The 17,522-nt window shown below is 39.9% G+C and overlaps 1 protein-coding gene across 1 annotated transcript in view; it reads right to left on the bottom strand.

Moving 5' to 3' along the window:
• Positions 1-7,286: 7,286 nt before the first annotated feature.
• Positions 7,287-17,522, bottom strand: part of TAOK3 (TAO kinase 3) — a 189,068-nt gene continuing 178,832 nt past the window's right edge. Inside the window, exons 18-21 of the mRNA XM_079716978.1 lie at positions 16,809-17,048; positions 15,080-15,292; positions 8,931-9,113; positions 7,287-7,905 (exon numbers count right to left, since the gene is read on the bottom strand). Coding sequence (XP_079573104.1) covers positions 7,744-7,905; positions 8,931-9,113; positions 15,080-15,292; positions 16,809-17,048 — 798 coding nt within the window. The 3' untranslated portion in view covers positions 7,287-7,743. The remainder of the gene's footprint in view (positions 7,906-8,930; positions 9,114-15,079; positions 15,293-16,808; positions 17,049-17,522) is intronic.

Below are 17,522 nucleotides of genomic sequence, written 5' to 3'. Positions count from 1 at the left end.
AGTATATATTTTAAAAATGTATTTAGGTTCTTTTAAATTTCTTTCAGCAACTTCTTGTGGTTTTTGCTTTTTCCTGGTGTAGAGATCTTAGAACTCTTTTAGATTTCTTTCTAGGTACTTTCTGGCATGTAAATGTAACAACTGTGAATGCAGTTTTTTAAACTTCATTTTCCCACTGAGTGCTGCTAGTATAAAATAATAGTTGATTTTGTATATTAACCTTGGATCCTATGAACTTGCTAAATTCATTTATTAGCTCTAGTAGTTTTGTAGATTCTTTGTAAACAGATATATCATCTGCAAACAGGGACAGTTTTACTTCTTTTCTAATCTTTTATTTCCTTTTCTTGCCTTATTTAATGGGTAGGCCCTCCAGAATAATGATAAATACAACTGGTGAAAGTGGGTATTTTTGCCTTGATTTTGATCTCAGGTGGAAACATTTCAGTCTTTCACTATTAAGTACGAAATTAGCTATAGGTTTTTGTAGATGCCCTTTATCAGTTTGAGGATATCTCCTACTATTCCTAGTTTGCTGGGAGGTATGTTTGTTTGTATGTTTTAAATATGAGTGGATGTTGAATTTTTGTCAAATGCTTTTTCTGCATCTATTGAAAGGATTATATGGGCTTCCCACTTATTCGTTTAATATGTTGACTACATTTTCAAACGTCAAACCAACTTTGTATTTTTGAGATAAACCTTACTTGTTCATTGTGTACTACTGATCTTTTAAAACATTGCTAGATTTGATTTACCAAATTGTGTTAAGCATTTTGTGTCCATACTCACGAGGGTTAGTCATCTATAGTTTTCTTTTTTTGTAAAGTCTTCATCAGGTTTTGATATTACACATATACATGAAACAAGTTGGGTAGTGATCCTCCCTTCTTTATGTTTTGCAAAGGTTTGTGTTATTTCTTCCTTGAATGTTGCTAGACTTTAACAGTGAAACTGTCTGGAATTGGAGTTTTTTGTTTGGGAAATTTTTTATATGACAAATTCAAAATTTTTAAATAGATATAGGGCTATGCAGTTTCTCTCCTTGTGTCAATTTTGGTTAAATTGTATTTTTCAAGAAGTAAATCTATTTCATCTAGGTTGCCAAATTTGTTGCCATAAAGCTACTCATAATTTTTTCTCATTATCCTTTTATTGTCTGTAGGATCTGTGGTGATAACCCCCTTTTCACTCTTGATGCTGGCGATTTGTTTTTTCCTTGATAAGTCTAGTAAGAAATTTGTCAATTTTTTTTTTTTTTTTTTTTTTTTTTGCGGTACGCGGGCCTCTCACTGCTGTAGCCTCTCCTGCCACAAAACACAGGCTCCGGATGCGGAGGCCCAGTGGCCATGGTCCACGGGCCCAGCCGCTCCGCGGCATGTGGGATCTTCCCGGACCGGGGCACAAACCCGCGTCCCCTGCATCGGCAGGCGGACTCCCAACCACTGCGCCACCAGGGAAGCCCAGAAATTTGTCAAATTTGTTGCTCTTTTCAAAGAATAAGCTTTTGGCTTGGGCAGTTTCTCTATCTTCTATTTAGTTGATTTATGCTCTTTAGTATTTCTTTCTTTTTTCTTTTTATAAGGGTGGAGTGAAGTGGTAGTAGAGTAGAGGGGAAGGGATGGTGTTTTTTTATTTTTTAAATTTTTATTTATTTATTTTTATTTTTGTTTGTGTTGGGTCTTCCGTTTCTGTGCCAGCGTTTTCTCTAGTTGCAGCAAGTGGGGGCCACTCTTCATCACGGTGCGCGGGCCTCTCACTATCGCGGCCTCTCTTGTTGTGGAGCACAGGCTCCAGACGCGCAGGCTCAGTAGTTGTGGCTCACGGGCCTAGTTGCTCCACGGCACGTGGGATTTTCCCAGACCAGGGATCAAACCCGTGTCCCTGCATTGGCAGGCAGATTCTCAACCACTGTACCACCAGGGAAGCCCAGTACTTCTTTCTTTATACATACTTTGGGTTTGCCTTGCTTAACTTTTTCTAGTTACTTAAAGTGGAACTTTAGTTTGTTGATTTCTAATATAAGCAGTTAAAGCTTAAGTTTCCAAGGATTGCTTTATCTGCATCTCACAATTTGATATATTTGTCATTCAGTTCAAAATATTTTCTATTTTCATATGTGATTTCATTTTGGCCTATGGCTTATTTTGAAGTGTGTTAATTTCTAGATATTTTATTCCTAGATATTTTGTTGTAATTAATTTTTAAAAAATTCTTTTCGGTCAGAGAGTATTTTATATGGCCCAGCATATGGTCTAACTTGGTGAATATAATGTATATTTGAAAAGAATGTGTATTCTGGCTTGTGGATATAATGTTTTATAAATGTCAGTTAAATCAAGGTGGTTGATAGTGTTGTTCAGATCTGTGTCTTTTCTTATTTTTGTGTCTGTAGTATCAATTGCTGAGAGAGGGGAGTTAACATTCTCCTACTATAATTTTGTTGTCTATTTCTCTATTTAATATTATGTTTTCTTGATAAATGATTCCTTTTCTCATTATTAGTGTCTTTTATCTTAGATAATACTCTTTGTCTTGAAGTCCATTTTAGCTGATATTCAAATAGCACTTCACGGACTTCCCTGGTGGTCCAGTGGTAAAGAATCCACCTTCCAATGCAGGGGACCCGGGTTCAATCCCTGGTTGGGGAACTAAGATCCCACATGCCGATGGGCAACATAGCCCGCATGCCACAACTACTGAGCTTGCGCGCCTCAATGAGAGAGCCCATGTGCCACAAAACAGAGCTCATGTGCTCTGGAGCCTGCGCACCACAACTACAGAGCCCATGCGCCCTGGAGCCCGTGCGCCACAACTAGAGAGAAGCCCGCACACAATGAAGACCCGACATAGCCAAATAAATAAATAAATAAATAAAATAGCACTCCAGTGTTCTTATGCTTTACTATTTGCATGGCACTTTTTCCATCCATTTACAGTCAGCCTTCCATTTCTGTGGGTTCTGCATATGCAGATTCAACCATCTGCAGGTTGAAAATACTTTAAAAAAATTCCATAAAGTTACAAAAAGCAAAAATTGAATTGCCATGTGCTGATAACTGTTTACATAGCATTTACATTGCATTAGGTATTAGAAGTGATCTAGAAATGATTCAAAGTATATGGATAGGGACAAAGTGAGAGAGTAGCACTGACATATATACACTACCAAATGTAAAATAGATAGCTAGTGGGAAGTAGCTGCATAGCACAGGGAGATCAGCTCGGTGCTTTGTGACCACCTAGAGGGGTGGGATAGGGAGCGTGGGAGGGAGGGAGATGCAAGAGGGAGGGGATATGGGGATATATGTATATATGTGGCCGATTCACTTTGTTGTGCAGCGGAGACTGGCACAGCATTGTGGGGCAATTATACTCCAATAAAGATGTTTAAAAAAAAAGTATATGGGTAGATGTGTGGTTGTATGCCAATACTACACTATTTTATGTAAGGGACTTGAGCATTCATGGGTTTCGGTATCTACAGGGGTCCTGGAACCAATGCCTTGTAGATACCGAGGGATGACTGTACTTTCAACTTATGTGTCTTTATATTTAGTCTGTCTCTCATAGGCAGTGTATAGTCCTTTTTTATCCACTCTGTAAATATTTAATGTAATTATTGATATGGTGGGATTTAGGTCTACCATTTTGTTTTCTGTTTGTCCCTCTTTTTCTTTGTATCTCTGTTCTCCCTTTACTGCCTTCTTTTGGATTATTTGAATATTTTAATTCATGACCTAGATTTTTGGCTATTACTTCTTTGCATTTTCTTTTTGGTAAGTTGTTCTAGGAGTTAAAAATATACATAACTAATTTTTCATGGTCTGCTTAAAATAAGAATTATATCACTTCATGTAAAATGCAGAAGCATGGTAACCATATGGGTCCTTTAATCCCCAACCTTTAAGTTATAATTGTCATATGGATTGTATTTACATACAGTGAAACCTTCCCCAGACAATGTTATATTTATTGGTTTCAACACAGTATATATATATATATATATATATATATATATATATATATATATATATATATGTATATATTTCAATGTATTTTAAAGACTATAAGAGGGAAAACTTTTTTATATTTATCTAGATATTTACCATTTGTTGCTCTTCCTTCATTCCCAGAGATCCAAGTTTCCTTCAAGTATCATTTCCCTTCAGTATGAGGAACTTCCTTTAGCATTTCTTGTACATTAGGTCTGGTGGCAATGAATTCTCTTAATTTTTCTTCATCTGAGAATGGTTTTATTTTGCCTTCATTCCTCTGTCTAGGTTGCTTCTCCACAATCCACCTGCTTTTATTTCTCAGTATCCTCAGATAGTTGCTCTTGCATTTTTGTCTACTTTTTAGTTGTAATCAGCAGGAAAAGCACACAGCTATGCCATACTAGAACAACAAAACATTTTTTTTGTTTTATCATTTCTATGGCAAAATTTATTTAAAAAAATTAAAATCAGAGAGGTATATCGAATTCTTACATGGGCACGTTTCCAGTTGCCCAGGAATACTTTTTTCAATATTTAATCAAATATTTACAGTCAGTGGTAAATTCAGTAAGTAAATTTTTGCTGTTAACTAGACATCACTGGTAAATATTCTCTGATATTCCCTATGACTGTAATTGTTTCAGTTCCTTTAAACTCCTGGTCGCACCCAGCATTTGCATTGTAATGGCTTGTCTTTGCCCACTGTTGATTAAATTAGTCCACTGCTTATTTACTTCTTTCAGTGGAGATTTAAACCATGAGTTTAAGCAGAGTAGTGACCCTATCCATCTTACTTACTACTACATCCCCAGACACAGTAGATGCTCAATAAATATTTCCTGAATGAATGAGCTGAATGTATGCTGTTCCTCGCACTTCTGACCCCTCTTCCTCTTTCCTTTTTCCTTTATCTATAGCACTTATTACCATGTAAGATCATTTAAAATTATAATTATTATGTGTTACCATTTTCCTCCTACCTCTAATGTAAGCTTCATTAGGGTGAGGGTCTTTACCTGTTTGAGATACACTGACAGAGCTTAAGCATCTGGCATTGTACCTGACATATAAGGTGCGCAGTAAATATTCATTGAATGAATAGTTGCAAATCAAAGGTAAGCAGCCATTATAATATTTATGACAAACCTGTAACAATTCTTTTAACTCAGGGGAGTTTTGTATATGCTGGAATAATACCAGACAATGGCTCTCTGCTCCCGTCCCAGTACTTCTTTTATACCTGTTCTCTTGCTACTATTCTGGTCCCTGTCTATTCTCACTGCCTCAGGTACTAGAAGGGAGTTGGAAGACTTAGTCTGTACCAGGTGTCAGGAGCACAGACCCACATTCCTTCTGATAACTCTACCTTGGACACATCACTGACAAACTTGTGGAGAGGGAACTTTTATAAAGATCAGCACCTATAACCTCACAAACATAAGGACTTTACACAAGCTAGCTAGACAGTTTTCACTACAGACAGAAGTGGATGAAATAAACAAGAAGTTTTTCTTACTGATTTAATGTCCTTTTGAGTGGCAGTGTGACTATTCTTAGGTGTGTGGGTTCAGAAATTGGACAGCTCTCGATTCAGACTCCACTCCCTGCATTTACCCTGATCTGAGCTTATTTCCTCATCTACAAAATGCTTAGTGTAGACTTCTATCACATGGTAAACATAATGCAATAAAGGTTACCTATTTTTCGTGGATAATTATGAGTCCTTTCCAATATTACTTTCTGATGTACCTAATATGGAAACTTTAATGACCTAAGCGGCTCAGGAAACTGGGTGTTAATTATTAAAGCCTTTACGGTTGGGGTTAGCCCATGTTGATAATCATTTTGTGAGTTCCGGAGTATACCTCTCTGGGTTAGTCTGTCACAGTGAACATGACTCATCACACTTGTCTGTGATGACTGAATATCCTGCAGAATTCAACTGTGGTCTTCAAGTCATCATGCTAGAGATTAATTTTCAATGACTAGGACTCAGAACCCTAAGAGAATGAGATCTTACTGAGATTGTCTTGACCCCAAAACCGTTTCCTAGAAGTTACAGATTTTACTACCTCATTGTCATGTATATAAAGTTATTCTAGTAAAAGCTGACTAGAGGGGTGGGGGAATCTACTATTACAGTACGATCATTTCAAATATTTGGTTATAATGTCTACTTCATAGCCTGCTTTTCTTTAAGGTGCCTCACTTCTCTCAGCAATACATGGTCCTAGGACTGGCGCATTGTGGGTGCACGTGTGTGCACGTGTGTGTGTGCACGTGCATGTGCACACATGTGCCTTCTTCTATTCTTAAGGGTAAAAAGGTGCAGTTGACCACTTCAGACAGTGCAACCCCATCTTCAGCCCTGGAGAAGAACTTGGAAGACATGGCTTTACCTGAAAATCTTGAATGGTTCTTCTTGAGGGGCCATGGAGAACAGCTTCTGGAGGGCAGCTCTCCCTCTGCTTTAGGAGCTGATGAACCTAGAAGGGAAACTTCCTGCTACAATAACACAGCAAGGCAATGTGATGAACACTTTTATTTACAAATATAATTAAAAGCTCTGACAGTTACCATGCTCTTCCTTGGAACCTGAAAAATGTTTTGTTTTTTAAAGTGCATGCAAAAGAAGTAAAGCCTTTTTTTTTTCATCATTTTTTATTGTAAGAAAATACACAGTTTGAAAGTGTGAATAATGCAATATTTATGACCAAGATATGGGACTTAGGGAGGGGCAGGGAAATAAAGAAAAAAGATCAAGATGATCTGATTGAGAGACAGTGTTGAACTCCAAATACTGAATTGGAAAAGGAGGGAGGTGGGGAGGACTGGGAGGAGGGAGTAAAAAAATTTGATCAGAGAAACAGTTAAAATACAATATGAAAATAAGTAATACCTCTCCTTAAATTCCTTCTATACACAAAATACACGATTTGCCAAAGCCCAATTTGTGCTACTGGGATTCTGTGAGCTCCTTAAGTGTATTCACATCCTCTGCAACAGCAGAAAATGATTATGATACAATCAGAATATGCTCAAGACAAGTTAAACTCTTGCCAGCAGGTTCTTAAAAATCACAAGATCTCTTCACCCCACCCACCCCCCATTCCCCAAAAAAGTATTAATATGTCACCACTGATATGTACATCACAATTAGTTTCTGTAAAATGTATCAAATTTTCAATCTTTAATAAAACTTTGTTTTTTTTAATTCCTGATGAATAAATACCAAAAAAATAAAATAAAATAAAATAATGCAGCAGCTAGTTAAGGTGTAAGGCTGCGGATATTGTGTCTCTCTCCCCCTTGGCATTTATTATTATTATTATTATTTTTTGCTTTACTTTCACAGATTGGTGGTAATGAGTGATTGCTTAAAGCAATATACATCCACTTTTTTGTTGTCGTTGGTTTATTGGTTTTGTTAAAACTGTCTCCAAAGTTTTCACTGAAACATTTTGAATCACATCGATACTGTGACGTGTACTATGAATAGAAGAGATGGCCAGGTTTCAGCCAGCACTGAAAATTGACACGGGAGGGGGGAGGAAAGGGGCCCCTGATGGAGTAAGAATAAACAGGCACTAGTCCGACACGATGTCAGTAAGAGTAAGAGAGAGAGAGAGTGAGAGCAACGCCCGTTAAAATGGGGAATGTGGTTTTGCAGGGTCTGAATTTTTTTGTTTTCTTTCTTTCTTTCTTTCTTTCTTTTTTTTTTTGTAAATGGCAAAAAAATTTAATCTCATCTATAGTCCTCCTTAGGAAAATCTAATGTAACCAAATTCCCAAATCCCATTCTGAGGCTCTCCATGTCAAAAGTTTCAATCTCTCGCTCTTGCCTTTCCAATAGGTACTTTATTCTCTCGCTGCGTTCCTTCTGAAGGGCAGCCAGCTCTTCTTCAATCTGAAATAAGCACAATGAACAGTTCTTAATGGAAAGGAGTTCCCGACAGGCATATATATACACATAACATGCACACAGATGACACACAAACACGCAGGAACTAAGAGTAAACTAGTCTGGGGCAGGCTGGGAGAGTCCTGTGATAAATGTTGTGTGTCTAATCCATCACATTTAAAACTTGCTCACAAGAATAAAAACGTTTGGGGCCACCTGGGGCCAGCACTGCCATTCTAGCAAGCCAAGCAGCTGGGCCGATCTAGGTCACTGTCCTGTCTCAGCAGGAGATGGCTCGGGAGAAGCTAAAAGACACTCAAGCACAATTAAGTTGTGCTGCTTTCCCAGAGAGAGCCCAAAGCCCCCTGGGTCATTAGCAATTTAGTTCTAGAGCAGGAAAATAGTCTCTCACGTTGATCTCTGGGAACTACCAGAAGAAAGCACGAATAACTGGTTAAGCAAATACATGCTTAACAGCTCTGAGATGCTTTATGACATCTTTTCTACTTCATCTTCCTCAGCAATATCTAAAGCAATGAATATTTCAATTCTGATAACATTTATTATGTACGGCAATATCAGCCTCTCTTCATTTTAATTTTTTTTAAAGAGCCCTGCTGGTGATTTCTTTTGGTTTAGAAATAGCTGAGAATAAAAACCAAATCTGTATTTGGCCTCCTCACGACATTTAGGGGCCACGCTATCAACTCACAGTACCTTTCATACATCAAATCAACTACCCAGTAACCCGTGTCAGTCCTCAGGCTGTGAAGGTGGAAGGTTTCCGAGCAGAGTAATATAATAGAGAGAACTTAGGCTGTGGGATCAGATTTATGCAAGTAACTTAATTAAGCCTTTTGAGCCTCAGTGTCCTGCCTGTGGAATGGGGACTATGCCTACCTCTCAGGGGCACTAGGAGTATCAAAGCAGGTATGAGGGGAATAGTGCCTTTGTTAAATCGCCCAGTACACAGGCAGAGCCATGCCCGTTCTCTACCCAGCGGTACAGGACCCTTGACAACACGCTCATACCTTCTGCTCAAGATGTGCTCTGCGCAGAGACACCCTCTGCTCTAGCTTCTGGAGCTCACGTTCATGTTGTGCCTCTGTCTGCATCTTGATTTTGCTCTGGTAGGCATTGAGCAGCTCCATTTCTTGCTGGAGCTGTAGCCTCAAGGCCTGGCATTCTGCTTCTTGAGCCTCATCTAGCCGTAACTGCGGGTACAGAAGACATACACTGTGATTCGCTCCTAGCTTACATAACTTGGTGACTACTGGAAGATGCTTCCTTGTTTGGACTGAAACAGGTCTCTCAGAAAAACAGATGCCCGGTGGGGGGTACTTTCAGAGTTAGGAATAAAAAATAGTACATTCTGCCCAATGGGCTACAAAGTTCTAAAAACACTTCCTTTTCTTAAAACATTCTTTCTTAAGAAAACAAAAACATTCTTTTCTTAAGGAAACCTGGTTTTCTTAAAACCACACTAGCAGGAGTCAGGAAGGCTCCACACTCCAGTAATTAAGCCTGTGGGCTTTGGAGGCAGACTCCTGAGACGGAATTCTAGCCCCACCATTCACTTAGGTGTGTAACCTTGGCAACTCACTTAACATCTCCAAGTCTCATTTTCTTCATCTCAAGAAAATAACAATAATAGTTCCTATTGTCTAAGACTGGTGTGAGAATTAAATGAAAGAATTCATATAAAATCCCAGGCACAGTTCTTGATGTATACCAAAGGGTCAGTAAATAGCCGGTGTTATCATTATTTTGACTAACCATTTCCATATTTAGATATCTTTAACCCCCAAACCATTATACATTTAGATATCCTTAGCTCTAAAAACAATGAGTCCAATCTCCATAAAATTTGAGGAATACCACAGTACTGTTACGCTCCTAGCAAGTAAAGTTGGTCCCTATAACATTGGCTATACTTTATCCTTATGGCCAGCCATCTAAAACTCAAGTGGTTCAAAATTTCTTCCCCACAGAAGGTAGCCTTGATAATCTTACGGGGCATATTCTGGTTTGAAGCAGTGAAATCCAGATAAAGTTTTTCCCTTGCTCCCTGTAGCACCTGTACTTTGTATTACACACCAGGATACTGATCCTGTGTGGGCAATGGACCAAGCCAGCCAGCAGAAATGCCAGCCTTTCAATGAGCACAGTTGAAGATTTAGGGCCATTAACAGGACTGTGTTCAGGGATGAAGACCCTCCTGTCCCACCGGACTTGGTTTGGTCTAGATTTAGCAGGCCCTCAGTTCAGCTGGGAACTATGAGATTAGAACCCTTGAATTAGACAGTCTGTCTACCCTGAGTATATCTGCATGTTTCCATTGAGACCACTTGGCCAAGATACCTATTCTCCACCTTAGGCTGCCTTCCCTCTTCTGTACTATTTGTGACAGTTAATAACATTTCTTAATATCTTGACTGAGCTATGACTTTTTGAAATGTTATTAGAATAGTTTTAGAAAGTTATTTGCATAGTGTCTTCTTTAGTGCTTTGGAGAAATATACTATGTCAAATGAACACAAAATAAATAATAGAATCATAATTCCAAGGTACTTTCTAATAATTAACCCTAACCAGCCTTCACTAAAATCCACTAGAGAGGATGCTGCTCTTCTCATTTCCCAATGAGGAGTGAAGGGAGAAGAGACACTAGACACAATGAACAGTCAGTCTGCAGCAGCAACAGCTTCACAGATAAATGCCGAAGGGATTACTGGCTCCCAAGGAGATTGTTATCGATTCCCTCTTGATATGGGAGGTTTCTTACCAATAAAGGGAATGAAAGTCTATTCTTTTCTACTTGGCTTGGTTAATTGTTATGAGCCCTGGCCAAGTGGGTGAGAGGCTCATTCTACAGGCAATTTAGACCATGAAACACCCCCATCTTCTCTTATTTCTGGCATTCTATTATTAATGTCAGTAACTGTGTTATTCTGTACCAGCTCTGACTCTAAAGAAGTGCCAGTCTAGAAATCAGGGGATATTCCAGTATTTGGTATTCATCACCCCCCAAAGTTGCACATACCAAATCCATTAAAAAGTTTTATAAAAGTATAGGTAAATATCATGTCTGTTCCCTCTATTGGATTAAACTCAAGAAAGAATGTGACAGAAGCAGCATAATGTAGTAGTGGCCAGGCATATAGGCTTACAGGGTCTCCCCAAACAGGGTTCAAATCGTAGCTCCACCACTAGCTACGTACCACTAAGTGACCCTCTAAGTCAAGAGTTGGTACACCATGGACCAAGGGTCAAATCTGGCTTGCTGCCTATTTTTGTAAATGAAGTTTTCCTGGAACACAGACACACTCATTCATTTATATGTTATCTATGACTGCTTTTGTACTACAATAGCTGAGTTGAGTAGTTGTGACAGAGACTCTGTTGGTCCACAAAGCCTAAAATATTTACCACCTGCCCCTTTACAGAAAAAGTTTGCCAACCCTTGCCCTAAGCAAGTGACTTGGCTTCAATAAACCTCAGTTTCCTCACAGGTAAATTAGGGTTAAAAAAGTAACTATTTCAAAGGTCAAAGGGGTTTCACAAAAATGAAATAACACTTATAAAATTCAACGGTGCCTGGCCCATGGTAAGCGGGCAGTAAAGGACTGCGGTAATTATCATCTGTACTTTTATCTCCTCCCTGCCTCAGAAGGAAGGGTTATTTCTTTCCTTTTATTCAAGAGCAATCATGAACCTATACTCCTGATCCTGTTCTCTCGCATCTTATATAACAAACATTCACTGAGCACCTGTTGTATGCCGGGCATTGTAGCAGATGTTGAGAATACAAACATGAACAAACCCAAAATCCCATCAACCCCTTTGTCCCTACCAACTCTCTCCCCTTCTCCTTACCTTTATAACCCCTGTCTGCACTCCTCATTCTGTTCCTACACCTCCCCTTCTATTGCTCACAGGAGGGTCACTGATGACCACCCTGGAGGGGTCCTTATCTTGCCTGTCCTCCCAGCGACATTTGATACTGTGGACTGCCCCTTCCTGAACTCTCGTTTTCTGAGACACCACACCCTTTCGGTTTTTCCCTCCCTCCTCTCCTTTCCAGCTACTCCCTACCTTATTGGGCCATTACATGTGGGTGTTCCTCAGGGCTTTGTCATGGGCGCTCTTCTCCCTCTAACTTCCCTTCCTAAGGAATCTCATGTACTCCAAAGGCTTCAATTACCATCTCTATGCAAATGACTCCCACATCTACACCTCTGTTTCTCACTTCTCTTCTGAGGTCCAGGCTAGCTTATCCACTCTACACGAGGTACCTGCATCTGGATGTTTCCCAGCCTCAAGCTCAACATGATTAATATTAACTAATCATATTTCCCTTTCCACTTTCCCAATCTCCAATTCCTTTTTTACCATATAGGTAAATGGCACCATCTACTGCTCAAACTAGAGACTGGGAGTCATCCTCACCATCTCACTCCCCACGTTCAGTCTGTTACTAAATGCTCCTAGTCCCACCTCCTGCCTAGCTCTCAAGCTGAGTCACTTTCTGCTTCATCCTGACTGTCCCCTCTTGAGTCTGGCCACCACTCCCTCACACCCAGGTAAAGGCAGCAACCTTATAAATGATCGCCTTACACCCACGCTTGTCACCTCCCAGGCCATTCTCCATGTGTCTCCAGAGTGATCATTCAAAAATGCAAATTTGATGTCAGTCTCCTCCTTAATACTCTTCAATGGCTTCTCACTGCTTTTACGATAGAGATCAAAATTCTTAAGAAGGCTTACAAGCCCCTGTATGATCTTGTCCCCGTTTACCCCTCTCATCTTATTCTCATGTTAGTTTCCTCCTCGTTCTCTATATTCCAGACACAATGGACTTGAGTTCTTTAAAAGTGCAATGGTCTTTCCCATCTTTACAAATGTAGTTCCTTTTGCCTAGAATGTGCTCCCTACACTGCAGCTTAAATAATCATTGTGTCTGAGAGGCCTTTCCTGACTCTCCAGACCAGCCTAGCTCTCTTGGTTTACACTCTGTGGGCACACTGCCCTTGCTCGGCTGTTACACATAGACTTCTCCAACGTCTGTTTCCTCCCCTCTTCTATAGATTCCATGAAGACATGATGGATGACTGTCTTATTCACCACAGTATTCCTGGATGCCTGGGGCACAGGAGAGGCACTCAATAAATACTTATTGGATGAATGAATGAATGAATGAATGAAATACATTGGCTCCGATCCTCAGCTAAGGACATGTTTAAGCCTTTCCCAATTAATCAAAGACCTCTTTTAACTGTCTCTTCCTCTAGCTATAGCTCACTTTCTCCTTTTTTTCACTGACAAGAATCTGGGGAAAGCAGTCTCACTTACAGTTTCTATCTCACTTTATAATCACTTTTTCAATCTACTTAGAATGTCTTCCATTTCCACCACTCCACTGTCTGTGACAAACAATGGACAAAGCCACTGCTGGGCCCAAATGGTCTCCCTGCAACATTTGAAATCATCAACTAGAAACTTTTGTTCTGGCTTCTGTGATATACTCTCTTTGGTTCTCCTTCCATACTGTTGGCTATTCATCTTCTTTGGTCCACCTTCTACTCAGCCCTCAAATGTTGATGCCCACAACTCTGTCCTGAGTCCTCTTCCTCTTTAACATTATCTCCTATCTGTAGGAGATCTCAGATATTCCGAATAGCTACAACTGCCCCCATATAACAATGGCTAACTTTTTGATGTTAATCCTGACACCTTGTTGAACTACAGATTTCCATCTCTGTACCTCTCTACCTAGAAACCCACAGAGCTCAGATAATGAGTCAAGTATCTTCTAGACATCCATCCAAACTCACCCCTCCTTCCATTTTTCTATCTTGGTAAAATGATGACCTGTTCCACTGTTATCAAACCTACCTCTCAAATTGGTTCCTAAGTTCTATCTATTCTACCTCCTAAATATTTATCAAATCCTTCTCTCCCTTCTCACCACTTCCATTAGCATGTTCTCTCTTAGTTCATGCCTTCATTTTTTTTTTTTCCTGGACTATTATAATAGCTTCCTAACAGGTCTCCTTACCTATATTTGCCACATTACTGCCAGTATCTTTCTATAGCACACATCTGATCCTGTCACTTTCCTTCTTAAAACAGGCTTTAGCAGCTCTCTATCGCTGATAGAATAATGTCCACACTCCCAGCTTTTGAGGCTCTGACCCCTGACTATCCACCAGCTGCCCGTTATACTCCTGCCATATCAACTACTCATTGTTTCTCAAACGTGCCATCCTCTTTTAGGCCTTTGAGTCTTCATATATACTGTATCGTCTGCCAGGAATAATTTTTCCATTTCTGCTTGTCTGATCAACTATTACCCTTTAAGATTCATCTCCTTGTGAAATCTTCACTGAATTACCAGGCAAGCTCCCATCCCTGGCTGCCAAGACCTTTATGACTTCTCCATTTTGGGCTCCCACAATCCTCCTCCTTGAACTTTGGGCTCATATCAAAGTTCTTTCAGTCCCCAAATGTACACTATCCATCTTTTGGAAAAGTGTGTAGGCCCTTTTCCATGGAACCTGTTTGCTTCAATAAATTCCTTCATGCTTCTTGGCTCTTGCAGGGAAGCATTTCCTAGACCAGATTAGTTGTTCCTACTCATCCTCCCATAGCCCCTGTCACCTCCCACTTCAAAGCACTTTTATGTTTTATTTTTATTGCTTAATTATCTGACCTCCTTACTTGACTGACTGAAGTGTGAGGACAGGGACCACTGTCGTCTCTCTAGCTCATCACTCTATCTCTGAGCCCAGCAGAGGGCTGAGCACAGATGTTTAGTAAAAGTTTACTGAATGAATGTGTCTGTCTATTCATTTGTGCCTGACATTAGTTGTGCAATCTTTGATGAATGAGAGTATGATATTACATGCAATATCTATCACATCTTGCCCTCAAAGTCCCTACGTGCCACAGGTGTGATTTAGCATGTTATTCCTCAAGTTCCATCTTATAAGACACACTCCAGCAAGTATCCGCTCTGGCTTGGCTTTATTCAGCGTCGTCATTTCCTTCAGTTCTTTGGGCAGAAAAACACCAATATCCTAAATGTGCGCAAGAATCATCTTGGGACCAAAAGGCTGGATCTTGAATTTTCTTGATTCCCAAAGCTCTTGAAGCCGTGGCCCCGAACCTAACCACTTACCGCTTGAGAGGCCATCATTTCATTTATACTCTGTTCATACTGCTCTGCCAAAATGGCAAGTTTTCTCGTCTGCTCATCTTTCAGTGTCTTTAAGATTGTTTTGTGCTCATTCTTTGGAGTAACTTCCAACTGGTGATTCTTGAGTGCTTTATACTGTTTGGTCTGTACTTTGCAAGTGTCCTGAAACTGTTTTTTAATTTGCATTTCCATGGCCTGTAGAGAAAAAGTGACAAAAGGAAAATAAAGACACATTAGTAAATACAGAAAGCCTTCCATTCTCATGATACAATATAGGTGCTGAGACCAACTGTCTTTTGGTGCAGTGACCCACGTTACTAGTCAGTAATAATGAAAATAACACACGTGTCATAGACAGGTGTTAACTCTACCAATACTTTGGGGTTTTTTGTTTGTTTGTTTTTAACATCTTTATTGGAGTATAACTGCTTTACAATGGTGTGTTAGTTTCTGCTTTATAACAAAGTGAATCAGCTATACATATACATATGTTCCCATATCTCTTCCTTCTTGCGTTTCCCTCCCTCCCCCCCTCCCTAAGATACTTTGGTTTTATATCAAATGAACAGAAGTAGTTTTGAATTTACAAATAGATTTTTAAAAATGAATTGTTACAAGATCACAACTCTAAGAAGGCTCTGGAATACTATGAAGCTTAGTTTGTTAAAAGATTGCTCATTATTTCAGTAGTTTCCTAGTCAAAATCTTCAGTGTCTTCTATTGTTTGTTGCCCCTCCCCCTCCCCCTTTAACTGTTTTCCTCCACTTCCAAGTAAGAAAGGGGATGGCAATGTATGAGCCATCTCTCACTGCTCTGTGTTTCCTTGAAAAATCAATAAAGGGCAACATTGGATTATACTTTACATCATAACCCATTTCCACTACTTGCATATAGCAATATCAAATATGCATTTTGGCAAGGATGAAGTGGGATTTACTATTATAAGCCCAGAAGGCATTCCATCAGGTTGCCTGATAGTCACATGTACATTTCATGAACACATGGAGGGGTTTTGATGACAAGGATCACTAATTAGACAGGTTAGGATCTGGCTAGAGAGGAAGAAGGCCATTGCGGTTGAGGTTGGCCTTATATCTTTGTCAACATTGACAGTGACTCCCTTGACAAATAGCAATAGCTTGTTAATTAGCAGTCAGCTAAAATTCTCTGGAGGTAGTGCAGGCCAAAGCAGCTCCATATTTCTAGTGCAGGGATAATAAATGTCTGGCATATCACTCCCAATTCCCATGCCCAGGACAGATGTCACTAATAAATCATACTTTTCCTTACTAAGTGTGGATGTGGCTTTAGAGTCTTTCTCAATAGAATAGCACTCAAGGTAGCTACAACCAATTATCTGACTGGCATGACTGATACAATTTATCTGCTATATTCCTGTCAGGTAACTTCCTCATTTCCTGGGATTAGAACTATGGACTGCTATTAGTCCATGTGTTATAATTTTAGAGAGGGAAGGTCATGAAGGGGTCAGAGAAATTGCATAATGGATACAAAGAAGAAATGGAGAGATCATATTGCCCTGCAACATCTCTTTACCCAGACCCTGGAGATTCTGATTCAGTGGCTGTGGGGTCCTGAAATCTGTAATTTTATGAAGTTTCCCAGGTGACTCTGACAGTCATCCAGGTGTAGGAGCCACTGATCCAACCTGGCTGTGTCCTGGAGCATAAATCAGGAAATTTCCTCTCACCTTTAAGTTTTTTGGCTGTTGCCGAAGTTCCATGACATGCTTTCTGTGCAGTTCCCTTTCTCGCCTCTTATTGTACTCCAGCTGGTTTTCCAGTTCAGTCTGGTGCTGTAGACGGATCAGATCCATGCGGAGTTTCTGTAATGTGTGCAGCTGCCTGTACTCGAGCTCTCGGGTGGACTCGTCGTGCCGGATCAGCATGGCATGCTCCATCTCCTTCTGTGTCCTCTTTTTATTTAGTTCCTGCATTCAGGAAGAAAAGATACACGGAGAGAAATGAATGGAGACAAACTGGAGGGAAGGCACCACTCGGTGAGGGATAGCAAGGAATGGCACTATTAACTGCCTCTTAATTAAGCCCATTAGTGTTTGGCAGCATGACTTAATGAGACTAGATGAACAATCCCTGGAGACAGAGGTTCTATATGTGGATCTATCACTTTCAAGTTGGGCAACTTCACAGCCACCACAACTACTCTACCCATAAAATGGGATTACTGTTATTCTACCCGACCCCTTCTTACCTCACAGGGCTGCTGTGAATCTTAATTAGGTGATGTGTTATGCATGGGTCTAAATAAGTGTTTCTTTAGTTAGGCCAGTGGTTCTCAATCCTGACCGGCTGCCCATTAAAATCATGTGAGGAAGCTTTTAAAACGTAAGATGCCTAAGTCCTATAACCTGAAATTCTGATAACTGTCTGGAATGGGACCCTGA

This window comes from Hyperoodon ampullatus (genome assembly GCF_949752795.1).
Source record: "Hyperoodon ampullatus genome assembly, chromosome: 13".
NCBI lineage: Eukaryota > Metazoa > Chordata > Mammalia > Artiodactyla > Ziphiidae > Hyperoodon > Hyperoodon ampullatus.
Note: the sequence above shows the minus strand (reverse complement) of the source record. Positions and strands in the feature narration are given on the sequence as shown.